Here is a 23,969-nt window from a genome sequence, read left to right on the forward strand (position 1 = left end):
TTAAAAGAATAAACTATATTTATAAACGTGGAGGAGATAGAGTTTACGGTAAATTCCTATTTGCCAATTATACTTAATAGCGTAGTGGGATGGGATCTGTGTTAAAATACCTTACTTAGAATATAAGATGCAATTTTGTATTCCTTACTCTGATGAGATTCGCTCTTTCTCTTAGTTACAAATATTACATTATACTATGCGTCTTAACTGCAGAGGTGGGTTATTTTTCTACATAGCAGTACATGTAAAAAAGCATGGGTGTTACTAAAATTTGATATTTTATATTCATTCTTAACGTTAATTTCTGGCAGAGATAAGGTGGGCGGCAATAAAAGGATCACAGGAAGTAGAGATGCTAAAATTAATGTTTTGTTGGGATAATTTCTGAGTGGTTAGACTTACGTAAGTGAAGAGCTGCTGAAAATGCACTAAAAAAGTGGAAATCCTTCTTTAAAAAAATATTCACCTGTAAACACCTGCCTACCGAGTTATCTTCTTGTTAAGCAAGAGGCGAGACAATGGTGCATATCTCGTAATAGTACAATGTCATTAGAATTTATAGCTCCTTTCGATAGTCTCAGCATCCCTAAAAGGAGGCCAATCAACAAACAAAAAATCTGTGATCTAATAACTTTAGTTTCCACATTTCTGATTTTACACTAATTGGATTTAAGCCTTTTATCGTCTATGATTTCCAGATCTTTTCATGCATTCTCAAAAGTCCACGATTAAGATCCATTTGCAAGTGCCTTTGATAGTACTCAGTACTCAATACTAATTCTGGACCAATGAATGAAGTGGACGCTCCTTCTTGACCAGCTGATCAGAATGACCAATCACGGCGTCTACTTTTCTGATAGGATGCTCAAGGGGATCTGAACTTACCGATGTTCTAATACCTTCATGTAAAAATTATAACTAAAGCCAATTTTTAAAACTTGCTGTTATTCATTCACTCAAAACAGAATTTCTGCTGAAATCTTAACATCGAAAATCTGCAGGATTACTTACTTTCTCTTAATCATAGAAAGAGAGGAAGAAGGCATAAGCCAAAATTTCGAAACAGAGTAATAGAAAATACAAATGAAAAATGTTAACATAGAATCTCTGTTTGTTTGTGTGAAATCTCAAACAGTAAACATTGCAGAATAGTCAATATTGATATCCTCGCATTTACCATTACTAAGATTTGGCCTCATCTCGTCAACTTATAGCGCCACTACTCTAAAATGATTTCTCATTTTTTATTTCGATTTTCTTCAACCACCTATACTATTTTCGCATCTAGTACTACTATTAAATATTTTTTTCTAAGTAACATTGAATTTTGAAACACGGAATTGCTGTGATAGGGTACTAACTTCAAAAACGCTCCTTTAAAAAAGTTAACTGCTTTACCACCTACATAATACTAAAAAACAACGTGAACATTGCTGAGATTCCCAGTCTAAGGAAAATCAATTAAGATTTCTTAATAAATTCTGTAGTTCTATGGAATTTTCTAGAATTCGGCTGCACAGATTTTCTTTAAATTTAACTCTACCTTGTTGGATGTAGGCCTTTCTTACTTTTTCTATTCAAGGTAGGACTGAAGAAGACACCTTACTTATCAAAACGTTGAAAAATAAAGAGGTTTTCATGATTAAAAACCTCAGTTAAAAATATAAAAGAAAAACACCTACCATTCGTATATGAAGTTCCCAGGTTTGAATACAGCTGCTGGCCCTTAGATTTTCCCTTCCTAGACCATCTTACTTCCTCACTGTTCGGTGATAGGCAGTAATGCGGTAACGAGAGAACATTGTCTGGAGAGTGACAGTGCACTGAACAAAGTTTCGGTAGTCAACGACCTCTGATGTGCATGTGCCTTAAATTGAAAAAAAAAACTAAGCAAAACTTATTTACTTTTTTAAGTCGGTTCTAAACTCTGTCGCGTGCACGACGTTGTGATTCTTGACTCCAAGTATTTAGGGGCAAGGTCACTATTGCTGATACAAGTGCAATACAACTTTAAATTTGCGAGGGAACCATCTAACCTCCCACCATATCCATTTTTATTTGGGAAGATAAGTAGTGGGGGGAAATTTTAAATTGTATAGGTATTAGAAGTAGAAGATAAAGTAGGAAGTGTTCTTATCAGATTTGTCTTTATAGTTTCACATACATAAAGCGAATTATTAATTTTAATATTCCTTCTAGAAATTCTGAATATTGTTTTTTGGAAAACAAGGTAAGATAGCAATTCAACACAGGTTATTAAATTTTAAAAACAATCATGTCTATTCCCTTCCCTTCTATGCGGGTAGTAATCAAAACAAATTATTATTTTTTTCCTTTTTCATTTGTCTAACGATGTTTACGCAATCATTGCTTTGGGTTGAGTTTTATGATTGGGAAAGTTAATTGTAGACGATCAATCACTGCTTTTGTATTGATATTCTCTATTCAAATCTATTCACTATTCTATTGGGTATCACCACCAAAACATGGATGTGAAACAAATTATAGCACAATTCAGCCTCTTTGTTTTATTTAAATGAATGAGTAAATTAAATTCTAAATAATTCTATCAAACGAAATATATGGTAGTCGAATTCCATCAGATTTGGATTTATAAATTCTTATTTACTTTTTCTTTAATCACTAGTAAGAAAAAGTAATAAATCTATTTGTGAAAACCACATTTTTTGATTCAATGGACCATAAAACATTTACTTCCAGTGAAACATTCGAGAAATCTGCACACAAATACTACAATGGGTAAAAAGAAGTGAAAATACTGTTGTGTTTAATATCGGTCAATTATTTGTTATTCAAATTGTGGCTCACAACAAAGTATCGCGCAATTCGCATATCGTCCAAATTACTTTACAACTTGGCAGAGCTTTGAAATCTGATTTGGGAATTATTTCTGATGGATGTGATCGATATCGAAGTAAAAAGATGAATCACATGCTCCACCTTATGTAGACTAACTGCCAACTGATTTTTTGCTATTTTAGCTTCTTAGATTTTTTAGTTTCTCTTATCTCGTACTAGTAGTATTTTTAATCTTTCTTATTTTGCGTAATTTTGGTTATTCATGCTTAGTGTGCCCATATTCTGATTTCTTTTTATTACTGGTTTAAATTTTATGGTACTTTTCGTTGAAGTACTGTCACTCAGATTTAGTAAAAATGTGACGGCAGCCCATATACTATATGCCATCTATTTGGGTCAGACGAAGAATAAGTATTAGAACTACTTGAGAAGACAATAGTTTCATTGAAACATGAAAATTTTATGAAAGACCGGAGGTACCAGGACAGAAGGCACGAGAAAACGGACTAAGACAGGATCCCAAACATCACTTTGATGTCCCAATCCTACAGTTTTGCCCAGGTCAGTTTGGTGTCCGTGAAATTAAACATAGAAAATCGAAGGAGTAGTAAGAGTAGTGATGGGAAGCAGAAGGGTGTCTCCTGGGAATCCGTCAGGACGGTGAGAAGTAGATTGCACTAAACATTTTTGGTAGGTGTGCCTGGTCACTCACTCTTTGACAGCTAAACATTTGCACAAAACAGGACGGTGTGTCGTGAGAGTTAGTATTCTGATTGTTTTAAAAAACGGATTACAATTTCATAGGTCTGTCTCCTTTGTCAATATAAGATTTGGTTCATCAGAGAGAAAAGTTCGGTTCAGTTTGTCTGACGAGAGAATCCTTGCACTTAAGTGTTAAAACACCACTTTAGACTAGGAACCCGCATTATTGTATCCGTAGAAAAAATGTTATGTGCAACCATGCATACCACCCCAAATTTGACAACCAAAACAAATTCGAAAAATTAATAAAATCGGTTGTTTGTGCGCAATGCCCTCAATTATTTTCAAATAAAAGAACTCAGCATGTTTACATTTGTTCACATGAGAAGGTATCAAATTCTTTTTATTTGAGCAGTAACTGTTGTCATTAAAACTGAAAAGAGACCAACATACAATGTAAGCGCTGAAGAGACGTGGTAGTAGTACTTTCTCTTTAACATTGTTAATAATTTACTTCAGAAGTTTACTAAGACATCAAGACGTTTTCTATTGTATATTTTGCATCACTGAAGTACTTAGTAAAGCTTATTTTCTTATAATTCTATTTTGTTTTTGATTAAATATGTCTTGTCAATTAGATTAGTAATTGAATATATGTTTGTAGTTACTGCGTGGGTGAGCAATAAACAAGAAAATCTGCGAAGTAAAGTAAAGGAAGTAAGTAAGTTCTGAATGAAATATACTGTACTATAACATCAAATTTAATGATTAAAATAATTTTTGTTCATAACTTAATTTATTATTTACGTAGATAAATAGTACTGTTTGTAGATTTATGTTCTTTGGATAACAGTTTTTCTCAGGCATATCTGATGTATTTACTTTGATTTTTAACTTTCAGAAACCAAACCTACTGAGTAGCTGAGATCTGTGTTTCACATACATCCCTACGTGAGGTCACATTGTTTAGTTATGGAATTTTGGTCACAGCAAAGTGAGCAATGTAAGTATGAATTAATGTTTGTTTGATGATTTGATGGAGTTAAAAATTGCTAACTTTTAACGATAAATTCATTTACGAGTAGTAAAACATTATTTCTGTGGGTTTACTACGGAAAAAAAAAATACTAACGAAAACAATTAAAATGAGTTTATTTTGACGAATGTGCAGTTGAAGGAAAATATTAGTATTCTTAATAAGTAGACCATCCACTAGGTAATTTCACCGGTTTGAAATGATTACAATTCATTTATGTTGTTAACCTAAGCAGCAAAATATGTCAATGAGAGTTGAAATGACAACAATTAAAGAATAATTTTATGGTGTAAAGGTCATTTTGGTAAACAAATCAAAAAAAGTAATCAGTTTTTCTCTAGAATTTTATTTTAAAACTCATAATTTTCAAGTTTCGTTTTTTCACAATCTCTTTCTCATTTAATCTCAAAAATAGAAACCTGTAGATATACATGTTATATTAAATTTATTGATTAGATTACTTTATGTACAGTGTTGTAATAGACCCTTTGGGTCACGGCGGCGTAGGATTCCTATCCAATTCTTGTAGAGTTTATATTTATTTTAAGAAACTTTTAAAAAGCATGAAATAAACTTGCGTAAGGAGCAATAGAGAAACTGTGAACAATACAAACAAAAGAAAGAACATTTTCCATGCATCAATAAATTCATTTAGATTATTTTAATATAAGAGTTTCATCAATCATTAAACAATGGCTTGATCTTTTTAATATTGATGTAATCCCGACTAAAGATGGATAAAAATGATTTTTTTTTTTTACACAAAGGTATTACAATCTAGCATCAATAAACTGAACTTAATTCAACCGAAAACAGCTTCTCATGATCCTTTATTTAAGAATTTTTCGAATTCTTATTTATAAAATGAATTATTTGAATATTACAATGTACGAGGGAAAAGTCTGGCAACTTTTATGGGCTCCCGAGAATCAAGGTGGTCTTGGTATATTAAGAGGAACAACCTAAAGGTAGGCGAAAGTCCATTGTAATACATCGTCAGAACGAAGCACAAGATACGTGAAAGACACATACAATACCAATCCGAAGCCGATGACATTGTAAACACAAAGCAAATTGGGGAAGCAAAACGAAACACACTTTTCTTAATTAATATAGCAACTGATCTGACAATGTCGTGCACGGAGATTGTATTAATCGGTGAAAGTATATTAAAACAAGGTTTATTTATTTATTTTCTGTCAACTACGCGACGGAATGATCGGAAATCTGAAGCTTGCTATTGTGTCCAATAGAAATAGTGTGTACATGCGACAGTAACCGCTAGAGGAAAGTTCAGTAGGCAGCCGCTGCTTCTTTAGACATCTCTGTTAAGTTTTTCAATTTCCTTCTTTCTTTCTCAAGCTGGACTTTAATGTGTGCATTTCTTGGCAATGACAGAGGCGTCCAACATTTCACCAAGAAGCAAAGAAATGGATAATACCGTAAGGAATGTGGAAATACATAATCAGATTTCATTGGCCATAATAAAGATAATTGGGTACCGCAGCCTGTGGCTCATGAGGTATGAGAACAGGTTTATTTCTTCCCCTCACGTACATAGCATGTGTAGAATTATTAATATTTTTTAATTTTAATTTTTGTAACTGATGTTATTGATTATCCCCTTTTATATAATAGTTTTTACTTTTTTTTCTCTCTCTCTATTTTGCTTGCTATCTCACTCAGCCCGTCTCTTTGGTATCTAGTCGTACTCCTAAACACAAAATTTAGCTTAACGTGATGTCTGCATGATAGAGATATATTTTTCCTCATTTACCATGTGTTTCCATATAAATCAATCAAGATATTGAATCTTTATTTTTGAGAGAAGCACTTCTCTAGACTCAGAAGAAAGAGCAAGTTTCTAATTTTTTCCAAAAACTTTGACTTCATTTTTCTTAAAAACATTTTATATGAAATCCGTGCACTATTCAGGAAAAACATCTACATACGATCACCTTTCGAACGGTATACAATAATTAGGGTTATGTTAAAAATTGATGCAGAAATCTGTAATTAATTGCAAAAAGGTAGGCCTCAAAACAGTGTCGGCATTATGAAAGGAATTCACCTACCATAAGAATATAACTGATCAGAATCATCAAATCCAGTACGATTTTTTGCAAACGTGTAATTTAATAATTAATTAATTTAAGAACTATATTCAAAAATATAAAATTTACATTACAAATAATAAAATAAAATAAAAAGAAGAAAAATGAATATGATGTTAAATGAGTGTTAGGTACCAATTTTGAAAGAAAGGATTTTTGTTTAACGAGTTTAGATCTGTGTGTTATTCTGTAGTTAATTAAAGAAATATGCTAAATAATGTGAATAAATCATCATTTTGAACTACTCAATAAACTTTTTGAATTAACAGGTTGTGAAGAGCTAATGAATAAGCCAAGAACTTATTACTCGATGTGATCCCCAAATTAAATAATAGTGGATGGAATACTTCACCGAACCGCCAGTACACCTCCACGATCGTCTTAGCGTTCGGAACACCCTATCAGGAAAACATCTAGAATACTCCCGCCTAGCTTCTCCACTATTCCAATCTACGAAACCGTAGATGTATAACATACCGCGATATTCAATATTCGAATACGCTGGCCTAATGATAGCAAAATGACAACTAAATATCTAATGAAAATGTAGACTTCAAACTATCTTTTCTTCTTCTTGTATTTATTTGTTTTTATAAGCCGTATTAGGATAAAACATATCAGTTTTTAACTTGGAGATTAGAGCGATAAGTAAGTTCCTTTCATAATGCCGACACTGTTTTGAGACCTACCTTTTTGCAATTAATCACAGATTTCTGCAAAAAATTTTGACATAACCCTAATTATTGTATACCGTTCGAAAGGTGATCGTATGTAGATGTTTTTCCTGAATAGTGCACGGTTTTTTCATATTAAATGTTTTTGAGAAAAATGAAGTCAAAGTTTTTGGAAAAAATTAGAAACTTGCTATTCCTTATGTTTGGGCCACAAAGTAAAATACTTAATATTATTATTTTGGAATACAAATTAGCTTATTTAAAAGGAAATTTAACCTTCTTTCTAATGAGCTTATTAAAATAGCTTTAGCTTTACTAGTTTGAGAAATATAGGCAAAATATAGGTAAATTTTTCTTTAAAAAAATAGAGGAATCAATTTCTGAAATAAAAACCCCACCTCCCCATTTGAAAAAATGAAGTTGGTGCCTGTATCTCGCTTCTGGAAGCACCGAAAAAAATTTACGAAGTAAATTTGGATTCCTAACAAAAAACTAAGGGAACACGTATTTTTTAGTTTTTTTCTAGCTATCTTAGTTTCCGAGAAAAAGTCGTTATCCATATAGCTTGGGACACCCTGTATATATTGAAAGTTTAGCCCACAAAATGAGAACCTAATGAGAAAAATTTAAATCCCCTCCAAAACCGTCTCTTTTGATATGCAAATCAGGATAATCTAAGATGAGATGCTTTAAAAAAAAGAAGTGTTGCTGAACTAGCGAAGAATTGCAATGTTCTTAATATAAGTCTAGAGTCTAGACCATAACCTACACGAGAGAAAACTATGCCTTCGTTTAGAAGATTGTCTAATAAAACTGCCTGGTAAAACTTTAAATAACTATATTTTATATATTGTTTTAAAGATTTATATATTAATAAAGAATACAGTTAATATTAACTGTGGAGGTTATTTAGTGTACATATGTGAGATTTGTAATTGAAACATGCTATGTTTACATGTTCACTTGAATTTTAAAACTAGGGGGCAGTCTGGATTGCGCCTACGGTGAAATTGATGAGATAATGCGGAGGTGGTGTTTATGTTGTTCGAAGGGGCGGCGCAGGAGGGTTGTCAAGCCCCAATATAAATGTATATGCGCGCCGCGAAGACGACTTCTATATAAGCCAGAACGGAGTGAAGTCTCGTCTCACTTCGGCTTCAGCATGCACCACGTCTATACAATCATAGTCATCATTGCAAGCATCGCGGCCTCGGCACCCACCTACGCTTCAGGTAAATCCATGATTTTTCAAAAAAATAAAAACAATCATATGATGTCTTTCATCAAAAATTCTAGCGAAAACTTCGACCACTGATATCTACTTAGTGAAATGTTTTTAAAATTTTGATATGAATCCTACTCAAGCTTACTATAATTTGCGCTCTTTAGAAAATGACTTTTTTTTTGTATGTATTAGTTCCATTAATTCTAACAAGTTAGTAGAACCTTGTTTGAAACTAATCTCAATTCTACCTAAATTTCCCTAAAATTAATCTTTTATTTCAAAATGGTTACATCATTCTGACTCTTACCTCAAGATTAAGGAAACTTATGATACCTGTTCTCAAGAAAAGCACTAGAAACCTGTTATGCTGAAAGTTGGCAGATTTTACAATATTTTTAGCGTCCAATTTTTGGGATTGTCGTTTAAAGTGAATAAGTATGAGTTTTTTAAAATAAATAAACGAATAAAATATTAAAATTTTGCGATTTTTCATATTTAATTTAAATAAAAAGTTACATTTTTTGAAAAACAAAAATCCAGTGCGAAAGCTCAATCAGCTTTCAGCTTATTGAAATTTCAATTTCTGCGAAAAGTAGAAAAAAATAGAAACTTTGTTCAGTAATGTGATACTTTTGTTAACAAATTTTCTCTTCAAATCTGTAATTTTATTTACGAATTTAATTCCTATTAATAATGTAGAAACAGTGAAGCCGAATATTAAACTTGAATGGCTCTGACTACTAGATAGTTTTACCTCTACCTCTGTACTTGTTCTAGAAGATCTAAATGTGTGTAATGAACGTTTGCAGTTCGTAGAAAATCGTTCTAGTCTAAAGACTAATACCCGTTTCAGTAAAATTGCATTTCGAAATGACAGATTTTGACCAATAGCTTGATGATCGTGTCTCATAAGAAACTTAATCGAAATACTTTTCTTGTTTTCTGATTTTTTCGTCAAACTGGCCAAATACTCAGTTCAATTTGTAAAAATCTCTTTTTTTGCACTGAGTGGACTTAAAACGGATATTTTTGATAAAAAGTCAATATCCAACATCTACACCAACATTATAATACTTTCTCTATTTTTTTTCCTACATTCCTTTCATGCTCCTTGTCTCCATCTCCATTCTTTTCAAGATCTTCCAGATCATCTTCTTGTCGGGCTGCCTACTTTTCTTCTACCTTCGAGTTTATTCCTGAACACTTTGGTAATCGAATAAATTCGAATCCATCGTTCTAGATTACTGATTACTTATTTTTCATATCCTGTTTTCAAGATTAGGACCAAAAATTCAGATTTTTTTCTCTCCCAAACTTGATCATAGACATTTAAATAACCAGATTACCTCGCGCCTAAAACTTCAGATCTTATTTGAAATTTTTGGTTTTGGAATGACCCGAAATTCATTACCTGCTTTTAAGGAGAAAGAACATCTGGAACCTGCTGCTCATTTGTTTCTTTCTTTTTGATTAACATTATATTTAGCTATTTAAAGATTTTACGTTTTTAAATTTATGACATACGAGTGTATTTAATAGCTTATTAATAATTATTTTGACTTAAAGAATCTTAATAAATATTTCGGTAAGAGACTACTATTTCTACAAAATACACTTTTCTAGTGTTATTATATATATATTTAATCATTATTATTATTATTATTATTTTGTTAATATTCTTAAGCTTCCTCAGAAATCTTAAAATTTCTCTTCAGAATCGCCAAAAAGTAATGTGCTCTTCGAATAGTAAATTTAGAAATTGTCTTTCCAAATATAGACAGATAAATAGCTGAAATCTTTTAATTCAAGAAACTAAATAAAATATACGAAATAGTCTAAGACCGTTAACGGTGCATTGTACATTGAAATAATATTCAATAAATACATGCAAAAGGGAGTAAATTAATAACTTTTATATACGAAATTAATGCTTACAATCAAAATATTTTACAAAACAGGATCTAATTTAACAAATCAGACCAAGCACTTCCAAAGCGATTTGTTTATTGACGTTCTTTTCTTATTGCAAATTATTCATAAAAATACACTAAATATATAATAATATTTATTATAATTCCTTACATTCGTATTTAGATATATTTTTCTGCATATATCTCTCCTCCAGCCTGCTACCCACCCGTTTCTATACGTATATACTAGTCATCCGCCAAGCAACCAGCCACATTTGTCAAGTTGCAGCCGAGCGAACAATAACTGCAAATCAAATACTTAATAATACTTTTTATTTAAAAACAAAATTGCATACTTAGCGAGCCTTTGCTTGATGAGCGTCAAAGTTTGAATTTATTAAAATTTATTTCGCTGTTTAAATTATAAGAAACTAAATGTTTTGTATAAAAAATCTCGTTTTTTTTCAGCATTTATTTTAAGTACTATTCGCCTATTTTTTCAGGTGGGGCTTAACGTCCAACTACCATTTACTAGGTGTCGTGGACGGAGGCGACTAGCAAACTTACTTTACTATTTCTCATTTAACCATTAAATAAAATCCAAAGCCAAGACCTGGAATCGAATCCAGTACCACAATGCATATTAGCTTTGCAGGTCTCGCCTCTTAGCCCGCTCGGCTACCGTGGCACCTATATTTTCAGTACTATTTTGGTTGCAAATGTCGGAGCTTCAGTACGGCTGATATTGCCTTTATTTACTGTTGTTTATATTAATGTAGCTTTAGGGGTAGCAGATTTTCTTCACATCCTGTCCTTAACTTTGTCATCATCACATCTACATGTCTTCCAATCGTATGTGCAGGTTACCTTAATATATAATTTTCTGGACGTTTTCCTCTTTCACCTCAATCTTCGCTGGAAGGCTTACTTTAACAGGACCTAATCATTTTTATCAGCAATCTCAGGATTAAAAGTCAAGATGGTTGATGAATTCTGTACCGTTCCCCGAAAAATGGATTATTTGGGTGATTAGTGCATTGGACTCCCACGCGAGGTCCCAGGTTCGTGTCCTGCGTGCTCTTGGGCTTTTTTCTTCTTTAGAAATCTCTTACACTTCGATGGTGATTTGTCGTTAACCATTGCAAAAAATAAATAAACTTAAAAATGACAACAGAAACCCTTCTTCTCCATTGTAATTTTCAGAAAAAATACTCACAATTAAAATAAGCCTACACACGTCTAGTTTTTATGAACCAAGATACATGATTGAGGTGCACGTTTTTGTAAAATTGCGAAAAGAAAATTTGCACTAAACTGTTACTTTCTGTTGATATGATTTTGATCGAAATATTTAAAGATGAATTCCCTTTGCAAATTCTTAAATGAAATGTCAAGATTGTACTTTCTAAAATTACTAGAAACCTTTTTATTTTTATTTCTTATGCACGGTATTTACTGGCTAATTTCCCAAGGGCTTCTTTAAAAAAATATATGCTTTCTTACTATTATTGTAATTCGACAAGAAGAGGGGCTGCTTTGTATTAACCAATGCCCTGCGGGCCATATAGCTCCTTCCTGCATATTTGAGTATAAGGGCGATATCAACTGGGGTTGCCGGGTTAAACAAAATATTGGGTCTAGGTTATATCTATTCATATTCAGCATTTAAGCAATATCTACAATTTTTCTCTCATAACATGTGATATTCCGAATGATTATTAAGTATGAATGAATATGTTTACAGGGTATTCTGATCTGCAATCTTTATTAGAACCTTTGATGTCTCCCTTATGCCAGGTGAGATCCTGCACCCCTTCAGACAAGGAGGTTTCTCACATTCTGTATGTTTGCGTTATGATCGCGAGGATGCGGTATGAGATATTTAGCAATTTAAGGCTAGTACAGATCATTTCGCAATAAAGACCTATGGAGAAGATTCTGAACCTTGAGTGAAGTAAAGTTATCTATTACACGTTGCTTTTTTTCAGTTTTTATTGAAAATGGCTCTTTCAATTTACTTTATTTATTAAATCAATTTTTCGTTATATGTTAATGAATTATTTTTCGGTCAGATAATTGTGTCTGTTAATTCGTTCCGATAAATGTTTTCTTTATTTAGAATTGGACAGATTTTTTTTGAAGAAGCCTAGTATAAAATATTTAAATTTAAGGTTTATAAGAAAGAGGTATTTTTTTTTTTTTTACCATTGCTTTGCATTGTAAAATTGAATACAGCGCTGAGATGCTGAACCGTCGCCTTCTGGTTCCCTGTTGGAGTCCAATGATTTCTGAAGATTTACATAAGTCATGAGTTGTTTTTCGATCGATCAAAAGTTGATTGCAAACTGTTGACGTTTTTTTTCTGATTTAGGTTTACTTTTATAAAATTATAGGAATATTTTTTAAGGTTTATCGAGGTTGTGTTGGATGTAAATTATTGACGACAATATTTTCATTAGCGAATACTATTGAAAAAAGAAGACGTTTTACTCTTCTAGAACCTCGATAAGACAATATTCCTTAAGTAAAAGATTCAAACCAGTCATAGGTAGGTCTATCATAAGTTATGTATAAGTAGAATGAAATTAATTGGTCCAAGTAACTTACAGAAACCAGATTTCTTAAACAAGCCGATCTGTGAAGGTGCACTTACGATAGACCTATATCTACTAGTTATTTTTGTTAGACATTTCATATTCACTACATTAAGTTTTATAGACGTACACTTTAGGGGAGAGCTTAACTTTACCCCTTCTTCAGAATCCTGCTTAAATATAATTTCTGGAAAATATGTATCAATATTTAGAGCTTCGTGTTTGGTTTACCCAGTTTTTTTTCTAATACAGAATTTTACTTACTAAATGACTATTTGATGTATATTATAATTAAAGGGTCATACAGTTCGTGAGGTTGAGCTGTGTTCTCTCTCTGGAGCAACCATCGGTTTGAGAGAGGGCATATTTCACCGCATGCCAGAATGCTCGAAGCTATCTACGCTGTGGGTATTTTGGTATTTCAGGGATCGAAAGATCCCTACGACTACTTTTTTTTTGCTAGAAAAAATTGTTTATAGTAAAGTAAGAGCTTCCGCCCCAGTCCACGGCGGGGTTAATTGCTAGTTGGACGTTAAGCCCCGCCTGAAAAAAATAGGCGATTAGTTTACTTTACTTTTTTGCTTTAGTGAATAATCAAAAACGGTCTTAAAAGGATATTTCTGGGGAAAACGTTTCAAATAATAGTTTTACAAATATGATAAGAGAAAGTAAGATGTAAAAGAAATATTAATTTTATCGATGACTAATTAAATATAAATCAATAAGTAGTTAAAAGAATATCGTTAGAGCTGTATTTCATAAATAAATTGAAAAAAAGAAAAAATAAAGTCAAACTTCTAGTAATGGGATTTTTGCAGGAAATTTTAGAATTTGAAGCGACGGTAACAAGGAAACAAACGGCTTTCTAAATTTGAGATGCTTTAATTTTTGAAATTTTGACATTAACTTAAAACTTTCTCTTAAAACTTAAAGAAGTAACTATAGTTCAATGAAATAATAAGTGTTATTTGTGATAACTATATTCATACTATATTCATTGTTCATTTAAATATTTGCTAAAAATAACAGCTAAGCATAAACGCAAATAACAGAGAGACAGACAAGATTATCTAGGCAGAAAGATTCTCATGCAATAAAAAACAGAAAATTCAAACAATATTTTGGTATAATGAACACTATTAAAGTAATGTTTTTGAATATCATTACGTTTGCAGCAAATAACCTCGTTTATATGTTAAAATCGTTTTATTATGGAAGATCAAAAGATTTGTCAACTTGTTCCCTTCCCCTATCCGGTAATTTCACAATCACAATTAACAACTGTGGGTAATTGATGAGATGGTAAATTCAAAATTGTGCTGTTTTTGAAGTGGGACTTTAAGCTAGAAAAAAAAGAAAGATCAGTAGCCGTCTGAATATACACCATGTAGCTATTTAGTTAAGAGTGCTAGAGAGAAGTGAAAATATATATATATATAAAAAAAACAGAATTCCTGCACTCTCTCATTGTTTCAAATCTCTGACGATCCCAGATCTGAAACGCGAATTACTCTTTCATCATTCGTTGATTACCTTTTTTCAAATTTTGGTTCCTTTCTCCAGGAAAATTTTAAACCAAGTTGCAGTTCTAAGCATTTGTGATTGTTTCACTTTCGGGAAAGACGTAAAACAAGGCTTTCTAAAAGTAAATTCGGCTCCCAAAAGGAAAAGATCCAGTGTCTTATTATTTTTTTTTTCATCTTTAACTAGTTTGCCCCCTCCCTATATAAAATAGAACTCCAACTATACAATTCTAAAACATTATGCTTACACTAAACACACATTACCTTTAAACAAATACTAGGTTTCATTAATTTTTATTTAATTATTTTTACAAAATGTTTTATGATTCATTAGCATTTTAATAACACACACACAATGTAACCTCCCTCACCTAACAAGTTTAGTTCAAGACGGTTGCGTAAGTGAGGTCGAATTATACCTAACCCCAAACTGATTATTCTTCATCTGATATTGGATTAAAATCTGAAATAAGTTAGAGAAATATAATAAACATGCGTGCTACGATGTATAAAATCAAAGTTATTATCCAGCGCCGCGGTCCTAACTGCATTTTCAAGGAAATCTTTCAATTAATACGACAGCTATTTGTCTGTGTAATTATTGACGACCCTCGTATTTTTAAGAAGACGTATGTGCTTTAAACAATTTTATACTCAATCAGTAAATATCAGTCTATAAAAGGGAATTGCTATATGTATGCTGGAATTGTTGAAAGAGCTTTATTTAGAATTGTTGATACAAAATCCTAAGTTATTTTTTTTTTTTAAATTAATCCTCTTTTTATTTATACAAAATAATGGTATTTCAACTTTTAGTGGATTTAATTCCTCCATTGTCCACATGAAGTGATATACTTTTTTTCTGATAAGTCGCAGTTTAAAAAAAAAAAAATTAAATGGATATTTTAAATGTTGCTTGAATCACCTTTTAATGAACGCTTTTCTAACGGAAGTCAGTATTGATTAGTTCAGATGAACATAGTGATTAGTTTCTATTCCGTGTGGGTTTTTTTGGCTAGTGAGCTTTTGCCTGCGAGTTATCTCTTTGGCCTACCACGGTAAGACTTGATTATGAACAGTGGCTGTGTAGAGTTTGAAAGGATGGTTTTCCTTTTGCGAAGAACCGAAATCTCAGCCAAAACTACTTCTAATAATAAGTAATCATAAATGAACAAATTATTTTAACTTAATCATTAAACAATTTTACTCTCTCAAGGATGTGCTAAATTGAATTCTTGCAGGAATATATTTTCTGAATAGTGGGAGAGAAGAAGTCTTTCGCATTATACAACATGAGTTTCAGAATCTAGGGAAACTATAGCTTTCATTTGAAGACCAGTCGAGAATTCGATAATTTCTTGCCAATTCGTTGAACTGAAATCTTGAACTGGATTTACTGAGGTCTGTAATCATTTTAAACAATTATTCAAATATAAGCTCAAATAATTTTTATTTTATCCTTATATTATTATATATTTGTATTAACACAAAATTTTGATGTGATAAATTATTTTTTAAATATAGAAAATTGTATGATCTTTACATTCTCTTAATACTCGTAAAAAAGAATTGGAATCGGTTCTGACTTTTCGAGTTTAAGTTCTCATCTGCTTTGAGGTCCACTAATGTTGTGTTTGTGTCTGTCTATTGATAAGATTTGCCTTCTTCATAACTTAAAAGTAAAATATTACCTTGTTCAAATTTGATATTTGGTTTAGGTGCCTCCGGGGACCATCTTTGTCGTAAATGGCTCCAACGTTTTATTCAACTCCGTGCAGTGGTTCACATCATAAGTCTATTACTTTTATTGAAATATCTTTCTCGAGAAATTCAGTCAAGGCTGCTTGAGATTGTATTTCTCCTACTAAATTGCCACTTTTATGTAATGTTCTTTCATCTCGAGTACTGTTAAGAAGGGTTAATTGTGAAGGAGAAATTCAAACATACTTTCCTAAAGTTCTTTTTTTTTAATCATTAAATAAAATCGAAGGCCTAATCTGGGAATCGAACCCAATAACCACAATACATACATATTTTCTTTGCGGGTCTCCCCTCTTACCGCTCAGATATAGCGGCGTCTATATAAACAGTACATACTGCTCAAAAGAAACATTTTAATAAATTAAGTTAGACTTTAGGTTATCTATTTTATTTCTGATATTTGCTAACTCTCGCAGAATGTGGGGGACTACTATACACCATCAATTATTTGCGGTACGGGGTCCGCATCCGCGTTTAGCTAGGACATAGGATCAGAGTTATAAGAACATGGGGTATGAGAAGCGCTACGATAGCTGTTGTTCGGTTTGGTGCAGAGATCGCTTAACTAACTGTAAGGTGTAATAAGTTACAAGGTTTGACTCCCAGTTTTTATCCATGGATTTTGTTTAATTAACCAGTTAATCTTTGAAATTAGAATGATGGATGATTATGTAGTATTTTATTTGTGAGGATACATTTTTCGGCTCGTAATGGCTCCCGTTGAAATGACAATATAAACTACATCATTGAGTCCATCAGATTTGAAATCTAGAAGTTTATAAATAAATACCAGTGAAAAGCCAAACTCTATGAATTACTTGAATCATGATTAGAATTGGATAGTTATTGGTTCAGTGTTTTTAGAACCCATATTGTGTTGGATAAGGGCCAGCCAGAAGTTTAGTACTTTAATCTGAACATCAATACCTTGGCGTCATCTCAATGAAAATAAAAAAAAACTTTTGAACACTACTTCGTCTGTCTTGTACTTATGTATTTAAATTTTCTTGAAACAGATTTTTTCTTTTTTTTAAAAAAAAAGATAGTTCCTTTAATTGTTATACTCGCTTTATCTGCTTAACGTTATGAAACGGAATCGAAGTGAGTCACAGCTTCTCCAAAACTCCACTGAAGTAAATATATTATCTTGTTAAAAGTTATAAATCACATTGACGGGTCTAAAAACGTGACTGCATTGAAAACTCGATCTGTACAATTGCACCCCTTTAAACTAAATATAATTCAAACTCCGAATTTCGTTAAACATTTTAACAGGTGGTAGCCACTGTAATACACTGAAATGGGTACTTTTATGGGAAAATTGTCGCCACTTTTCTCTTAAAAGTGCCTTTTTACGCATTGATGATACTGATTACTTCTTTCTGTGGCAGCAAGCAGGCCACCATCAATTTTCGAGTCTTGGTTGGTTTCCTTAACTTCTGCCGCCTTCATCACCTATTTTCAATTTCCTTCACTAGGTGCTCTGTCCACATCCATTCCATGGAGATGGTCTAACCGTCTAATTTAATGGCTGGCACAAGACCTAGTTCCCTAGAGTCAGTATTTTTTCTTGCTCGATAAATGCTATCTTTGACTATTAGATCATTAATCATTTATATTGCCTTTACTCCTTAGAGGTTCAGTTGCAGTTCATCTGATGTCATCTACAAGTCTTAGGACCCATGTTCGGCCTATGGACTGATCTGCTATGGCGATATTTTTGCTTATCTAGAGATCTGAAATTGCGGTGCATACGTTTTAATGCCTCCAGACATCTGTTGCCTGCAGTAATTTGGCAGCTTATATCTAGACTGGCCTAATTCTTTGACTAAGGGTTCTCCTAAATATGTGAATGGCTCTATTCGCTCGCATTGATGAATGAGTGAATGAATGAGTGGGTGCCAAACTTTAAAACAGCCAAATAATTTCATTCATCGAGTCTGCAGCAAATATTTTATTTTCTGGATTGATTAGAGACTATTGACCTGCAGCTGACTCATCTAATTCCATAAGATCTGTTTCTCTCAATGCAAATCTTAAAATTCTCGTAAGCTAAATGCGAACCTTTCGGTTGCAGGTGTTGCCTCTAGGATTTAGCGTTGCCATTGTTAGGACCAAGTTAACCTGTGGTACCGAATCACCTGGTTTTAATTTCACACTTAGTTTAAATTACTAAGAGACCTGACCTTTGCAGCTTCTGTCCTCAGTAGCATATTAAGCAGTCTTATATCACCTTAACTGAAATTTCTAAAGCTTAACTTAGTGAGTCGGAACAGAAAAGTCACCGAGACATCTGTTCTCCTATTTAATAAAACCGTTATTGAGAATGACGGATTAATATCGAAGTGTTATATCACATGCAAAGAGAGAGCGATAAAGTCGCTACTAATTTTTTCACTAACTCAAAGGGCTCCAAAACTTCAATTTCAATAAAACTTAATTATGATTTTTTTTTTATTATGAGGTTATTATAGTTAGTCTTTATTACAGCAGTAAGAAAAATTGGTTGTAACATTTTGAAAATGAATTGTTTCTCCGTTGTTCACGAGGGGTTGTTCCCTAAACATACTAGAATGAATACAAGCCTGTATCTAACACACACAAAAAAAAAATCTTTTCTTTGTTGTATGCGAATAGGATGGTAAGCTTTCTCCATCATTCCAAGTTTGATTCACTTCTTAATAATCACAGAAAATAAAAAAGAGAGCATCAAGTTGGTACTCCGGATGAATTCACACAGTGAAAACATTAAAAATGAGATTTTTTTAACAAAAATAAATCCTAAATCAGTGGCTTGTGAAGATATCTATTTCCTCAGATAAGATGTTTTATTACTTCTACAGTTGATCAATTACTCTTAAGACAATTTAAAATATTTGTGTTTAGCTCTAATTTATAGTGATTATTACTAAATGAAATGATTGATTTAAATATATTATTAAGTAGATTTCGCTGAACTTGAACCCAATGAAGACTGTATTGTACACTTGGCTTAATATTTGAACATTGTTAAAACATAATTAATACGAAAAAGAAAAGCGTAAGGAGCACTAGCTCGTACTCCAGTGACAAAACAAATAAAAATTACCGACAACGTTCTTTAAATAACTAAATTAAAGAAGAGAATGAATTTTATGGGTCTAATATAGTTAAATAAACAAATAACATTGTTAGTTTATTTGAACAACATATTTTACAGAATACTGTTAAGACTGACATTGATCAGTATGTAAACAGTATGTGAGTGTATTAATTAAAGTTTCAACGAAATTATATTTTATTATCTTTGTTGAACACGTATACATATATGTTTGTAATAATATGTACGTGTGGCTGCAAGGATGGTTCCACGTGTATGTGTAAGTGAATTGTGTTTTACTAAGAGCCAGGCTGCACTCTTATACACAATAGATTACTTTCTTCATATTAATGTTGAAAGTTTGAGCTTCAGTGGTGAACGCCAACGGGGGACAGTCAATTCACTTTCTTGAGAGAGTTGTGGCGGTTCATTTATAGTGACAAGCTTTCCTTAATATTCTATTCAGTTGCTACACCCTCTTTTATGAATATATTCTACAGTTGTTTTAGTTTTTAAATTAATATTTGTCAAGATAGTTTTCTACATTTTATTCTGAGATTGTTTCCCAGATCCTAAATCCGATATTTATTGTCAACACTACTTTCTTTTACTGATGTAATTTATTGCAATTAATAATTATTACCCTTTGTAAATCCTCGTAATAAAAAGTACTGTAATCATGTAAATTTTCATTTTTTAGTCTTTATTAAAAATATCCGTTTTGAGCTGCACTGATTCCGAATTAGTGGTTGGTAAAAATTAATTATTCTGTCGTGTGTCTGGAAAAATGAATTCACTATAATTCAAAAACAAAAAATCTTATTGTTTAAATTTAATATTTGGTAAGCTATAGTAGGTCCCAGGTTATTAATATTCTGAGCTTCTATTTTAAGAATTAAAATGCCATGAACTAATATTGCCTGGCCTTAAAAAATTTTGTTTTTAATGTTGCTATTTAATATTTTAATTAGTGCGGTTAATTTCTTTGCAGTTCTTTGAAATTCCTGCTCTTATAATCATGACTTTATAAACAGAATTTTAAATTTACATTCAGTATTTTTATCAAATAAATATCTTTCTGAACAAACCTGGAAGTAAAATATTTATTAAATTAGCGTGGAATCTTCACTCTAAAGAGAATAATTTATAAGATTTCTAGCTATTAGCACAATTTTAAGGAATTCATTTATATATAAGTAAATTTTGAGCAATGTTAAAAGATTTTTCAAGTCATGGGTTCTTCACACTTTCTGCTTATATTTCCAGATTGTTTCGTACGTTTTCATGATAATTTGTTCATTGAAATGTGGTATGTATTTATACCATGTATAAATACATTGTGAAGACATGTACTTTTACTTTCTACTCGCTACGGGTGGAAGATATTTTAAGTGTTTCAAGTTTGAAAATTGGAGTTTTCTTACTGGAATAATAGAATTATTCTGAATTTGGTTTGTGATATTGGGATCCCCCTTTCACTTTTTGCTTCTCTTAGATTGTGAGTGTCACATAGTGATGAATGGTTTATACCTTCTTTCTTATCTAGTATTTCTTAAAATTTCTTATACATAGATTAATTCATTAAGGTTATAAGGAATACATTCTGTAGTTTTGCTTATGGAATGCTCAATTTGTGCTGCATTTATTCAAAGTTCGCATGACCTGATGCTCAGTTCTCCGGCTAACCTGGTACATATGACATCGGTTTTCATAGAAAATTCTCTTTAATTTCCTGTTCGATCCAGTTTCTTAAGTCTGTGTATATACGTACGTATATTACAGTAACGAATGTGGTGCTAGCAAAAATCCTTAGTCTAAGCTAATTCATGTTAACCAAAGTTAAGAATTCTGACTTCTCCTAATAATTAATCCAATAAAAAACTATTATTCAATTATAATTATCTGTAAAATCTAGAAATCTTTTACGCTTGTTTATTGACATAATTTTTCTGTTTTCATTTGTTTAAAAAAATTGTACGAATTGTATTAATTTACAAATTGCTTTTAGTGGAGAGGATACTAATAGAAACAAATTGATTATTCGGAAGAACAAATTTGGTACAGAAGTACAAGAAAATTATGCAATTAATCTGCGGATGAATGAGAATAGAGCCTGCGTCACATCAGAGAACTTCGAAAGGAAGGGCCAGTTTTGGTCCTTCAGAGGACTGAGACTGTCCCGACCTCTCGGCCAGTGTATCACTTTGTTTGAAAGAATTGAAAAGTGCAATCTTAAAACAGTCCGGTAGGGCAGTTTTATAAGAGTTGATCGTCAAAAACTGCACGAAAAAGCGTAACGTTCAAAAACACCCAACTTTGACAATTTTTTATCTCTTTTTCTATAAAAGATAAAATTCCCAAATCTTCTTTAAAGTATAGGGTAAATCCTCCTTTATAACCGTATTTTTGTTTTTGCAACAACCCAGATCTAATAGATTTCGAGAAATACGTTGCTGAAAATGGGCAAAAACTGCATTTTGAAAAATTGTTCTTGTTCTTGTTGTTACCTTTTTGTAAACAACTATATATATATGCTGACAGCTATACGCAAAATTAGATAATATATAAATTAAAGAATACATTTTCAGCCTACTAGGCCCACCTACTTCCATTGAAAGGATATTCTCAATATTGAATGATACATGGCCTGAATGAAAAGTATGGTAGTTTGACTGAATTAACAGTAAAAACATTTAAAAATTGTGATTCTACTTTATGATCAGATAGATCTAAGACGAAGGCAAGTCAATAAAAGAAATAGTATTACGGAGAAACTAGAACAAAGCACGAGAACTATTTTTATTGGAAATTTTTAATTTTTAATTATGTTAGATTTTAACGTTCTTTACGACAAAAACAAGTAAATTAATGCTTGTAGTCTGTGGCCACCTAAGAAATTATTGAATTTTGTTGAAAAGTGTAGTGAAGCAAATATTTAATCAGACTGGGACTGCACGTAGTAAAACAGAAAGTGCATTCAAAATAATACATTATTTTGATTGAGCAAATTCAGATTAGAATTTCAGTTCAGACGAGGATACAATTTGCGGTTTGCAAATTTGCTTAATTTGTCACAAATGTTGTTGTATGTTTGGCAAAGTCAGTTTGGTGTCTAATACCAAAGAACATTTTTTGCCCTGGAGAGGGTTTTTTAAAATAACATTGACTGGTTTAGTAAATTTGTGGTTTTCTCGATTATTAGAGAAGTAACAATTGCAGTTAGAATTAGTAGTAGATTCGTTTCATCCCATCTTTTTTTCGGCCGAGTTTAAACGATTAAACAACATTCTTATTAATTACGCACAAGGATGTTTTCAATCTAAAATTAGTGGCTATCAAGTTGTGTGAAAGTTGATGAAGCTGAGTGTATGATTGATTTTTACCACACAGTATCACATCTTTCTAGCTGGTGAACTAAAGAGGTAAAGTGAGTAGGGCTTGGAAGAAAGCTATAAACTTATAATGAAAATAACCAAGTACTTGGTTGAGAGTTAATGTTCTATGTAAGAAAACTTGGGAAAACCATAACAACTGCCCAACTATACGTAAAATTTTATAATTAATTTAATGTGTTATCGCTATTAACAACTAGATTTGGTGGTGGCAACAATAGTTCAGTCGCCCACAACTTGGCGGCACATTTACATGGCAACAAGACTATAATGCTAGATATACTAGTTTATAGCCGTTCTGTAAATTAGTGTAATAAAAGATAATAATTTCTTTTATTTGCAAATAATCTCGTTATTACTGAAATTCATTCATCAATTATTAATAATATTACTGGTTATTAATGGAATTATTAGATAATTAGTGGTGGTAAAATTGTTTGGGTGTGCTTTTTTATGTTCATTAATGTTAGAACAGTTCAGTCTCGCCAGAATAATTTCGCCCTCCCGCCTAAGCACAAAAAATATCTTGAAAGATAAAATAATAATATTTTATGATTTTCTAATTAAATAAAGAGGTTGATGTCTAACCAATCCAATAGATAATCAAATGAAATTAATTTATTCTCCATTGAACAAATAACAATTTAACTAAATCACATATATAGTCTAGATTGACTCAAATTAAATCTAGACACTTTGCTACCCTTATTAGGTCGTTGGCCCTCGAGGCTTGTCCAGTTTGGCCACCACTTAACCCTTATATAATTATATCCAATTAAAATAGGATAATCGACATGTGCAATATCATTACCGAAACTTTCTTAACGTAAAATCAATCAACTGGTAAAATAATTTATTATTTTCTCTTACCTCTCTCATGAGAGTATGTGATCGAGCAGATTTTCAACGAGAGGTGCTACTTCATTATTAGAGACTTTTACATGATGGCCTAAACGATTTTCATTAAAGTTGATGTACTGTTTGTCCCAAAAACAAGTAAGAAACCTAAGGCCTTGATCCTGAGGCCTACTTGTTGATTCATCCGTCCTAACTACAATATTGGAAATTTACCTGAGCACCAAATCTTCTGAAGACTCCCTTGCAAGTATACATTTAACCTTGGTACCTTAGTACTTGTC

At 31.9% G+C, this 23,969-nt stretch overlaps 2 protein-coding genes and 1 long non-coding RNA gene across 7 annotated transcripts in view; 2 read left to right on the plus strand and 1 right to left on the minus strand.

Annotated features, from left to right (window-relative positions):
* The window catches only part of LOC141454385 (uncharacterized), a 30,790-nt gene extending 28,798 nt beyond the window's left edge, over nucleotides 1-1,992 (minus strand). The window contains exon 1 of one of the 2 annotated variants that reach the window (XM_074128543.1): nucleotides 1,683-1,992. The gene's annotated coding sequence lies outside the window, so the exon portion shown is untranslated. The remainder of the gene's footprint in view (nucleotides 1-1,682) is intronic. The other variant, XM_074128541.1, reaches the window with a different exon arrangement.
* A 78-nt stretch (nucleotides 1,993-2,070) lies between these two features.
* Nucleotides 2,071-23,969, plus strand: part of LOC141454388 (uncharacterized) — a 44,135-nt gene continuing 22,236 nt past the window's right edge. The window contains exons 1-5 of one of the 4 annotated variants that reach the window (XM_074128556.1): nucleotides 2,072-2,230; nucleotides 4,187-4,243; nucleotides 4,424-4,525; nucleotides 5,957-6,080; nucleotides 8,327-8,578. In XM_074128556.1, coding sequence (XP_073984657.1) covers nucleotides 8,368-8,578 — 211 coding nt within the window. In that variant the 5' untranslated portion in view covers nucleotides 2,072-2,230; nucleotides 4,187-4,243; nucleotides 4,424-4,525; nucleotides 5,957-6,080; nucleotides 8,327-8,367. Of the gene's footprint in view, nucleotides 2,231-3,017; nucleotides 3,382-4,186; nucleotides 4,244-4,423; nucleotides 4,526-5,956; nucleotides 6,081-8,326; nucleotides 8,579-23,969 lie in introns of those variants that run through there. The other 3 variants (XM_074128554.1, XM_074128552.1, XM_074128555.1) reach the window with 3 other exon arrangements.
* LOC141454391 (uncharacterized) lies at nucleotides 14,939-20,904 on the plus strand. The gene is made up of 3 exons (XR_012458692.1): nucleotides 14,939-15,755; nucleotides 15,840-15,999; nucleotides 18,437-20,904. It is a non-coding gene; the product is annotated as an uncharacterized lncRNA (long non-coding RNA).

The sequence above is a fragment of the Rhodnius prolixus genome, unplaced genomic scaffold, assembly GCF_049639745.1.
Source record: "Rhodnius prolixus isolate KJV_2025 unplaced genomic scaffold, Rpr scaffold_9, whole genome shotgun sequence".
NCBI classification, from domain to species: domain Eukaryota; kingdom Metazoa; phylum Arthropoda; class Insecta; order Hemiptera; family Reduviidae; genus Rhodnius; species Rhodnius prolixus.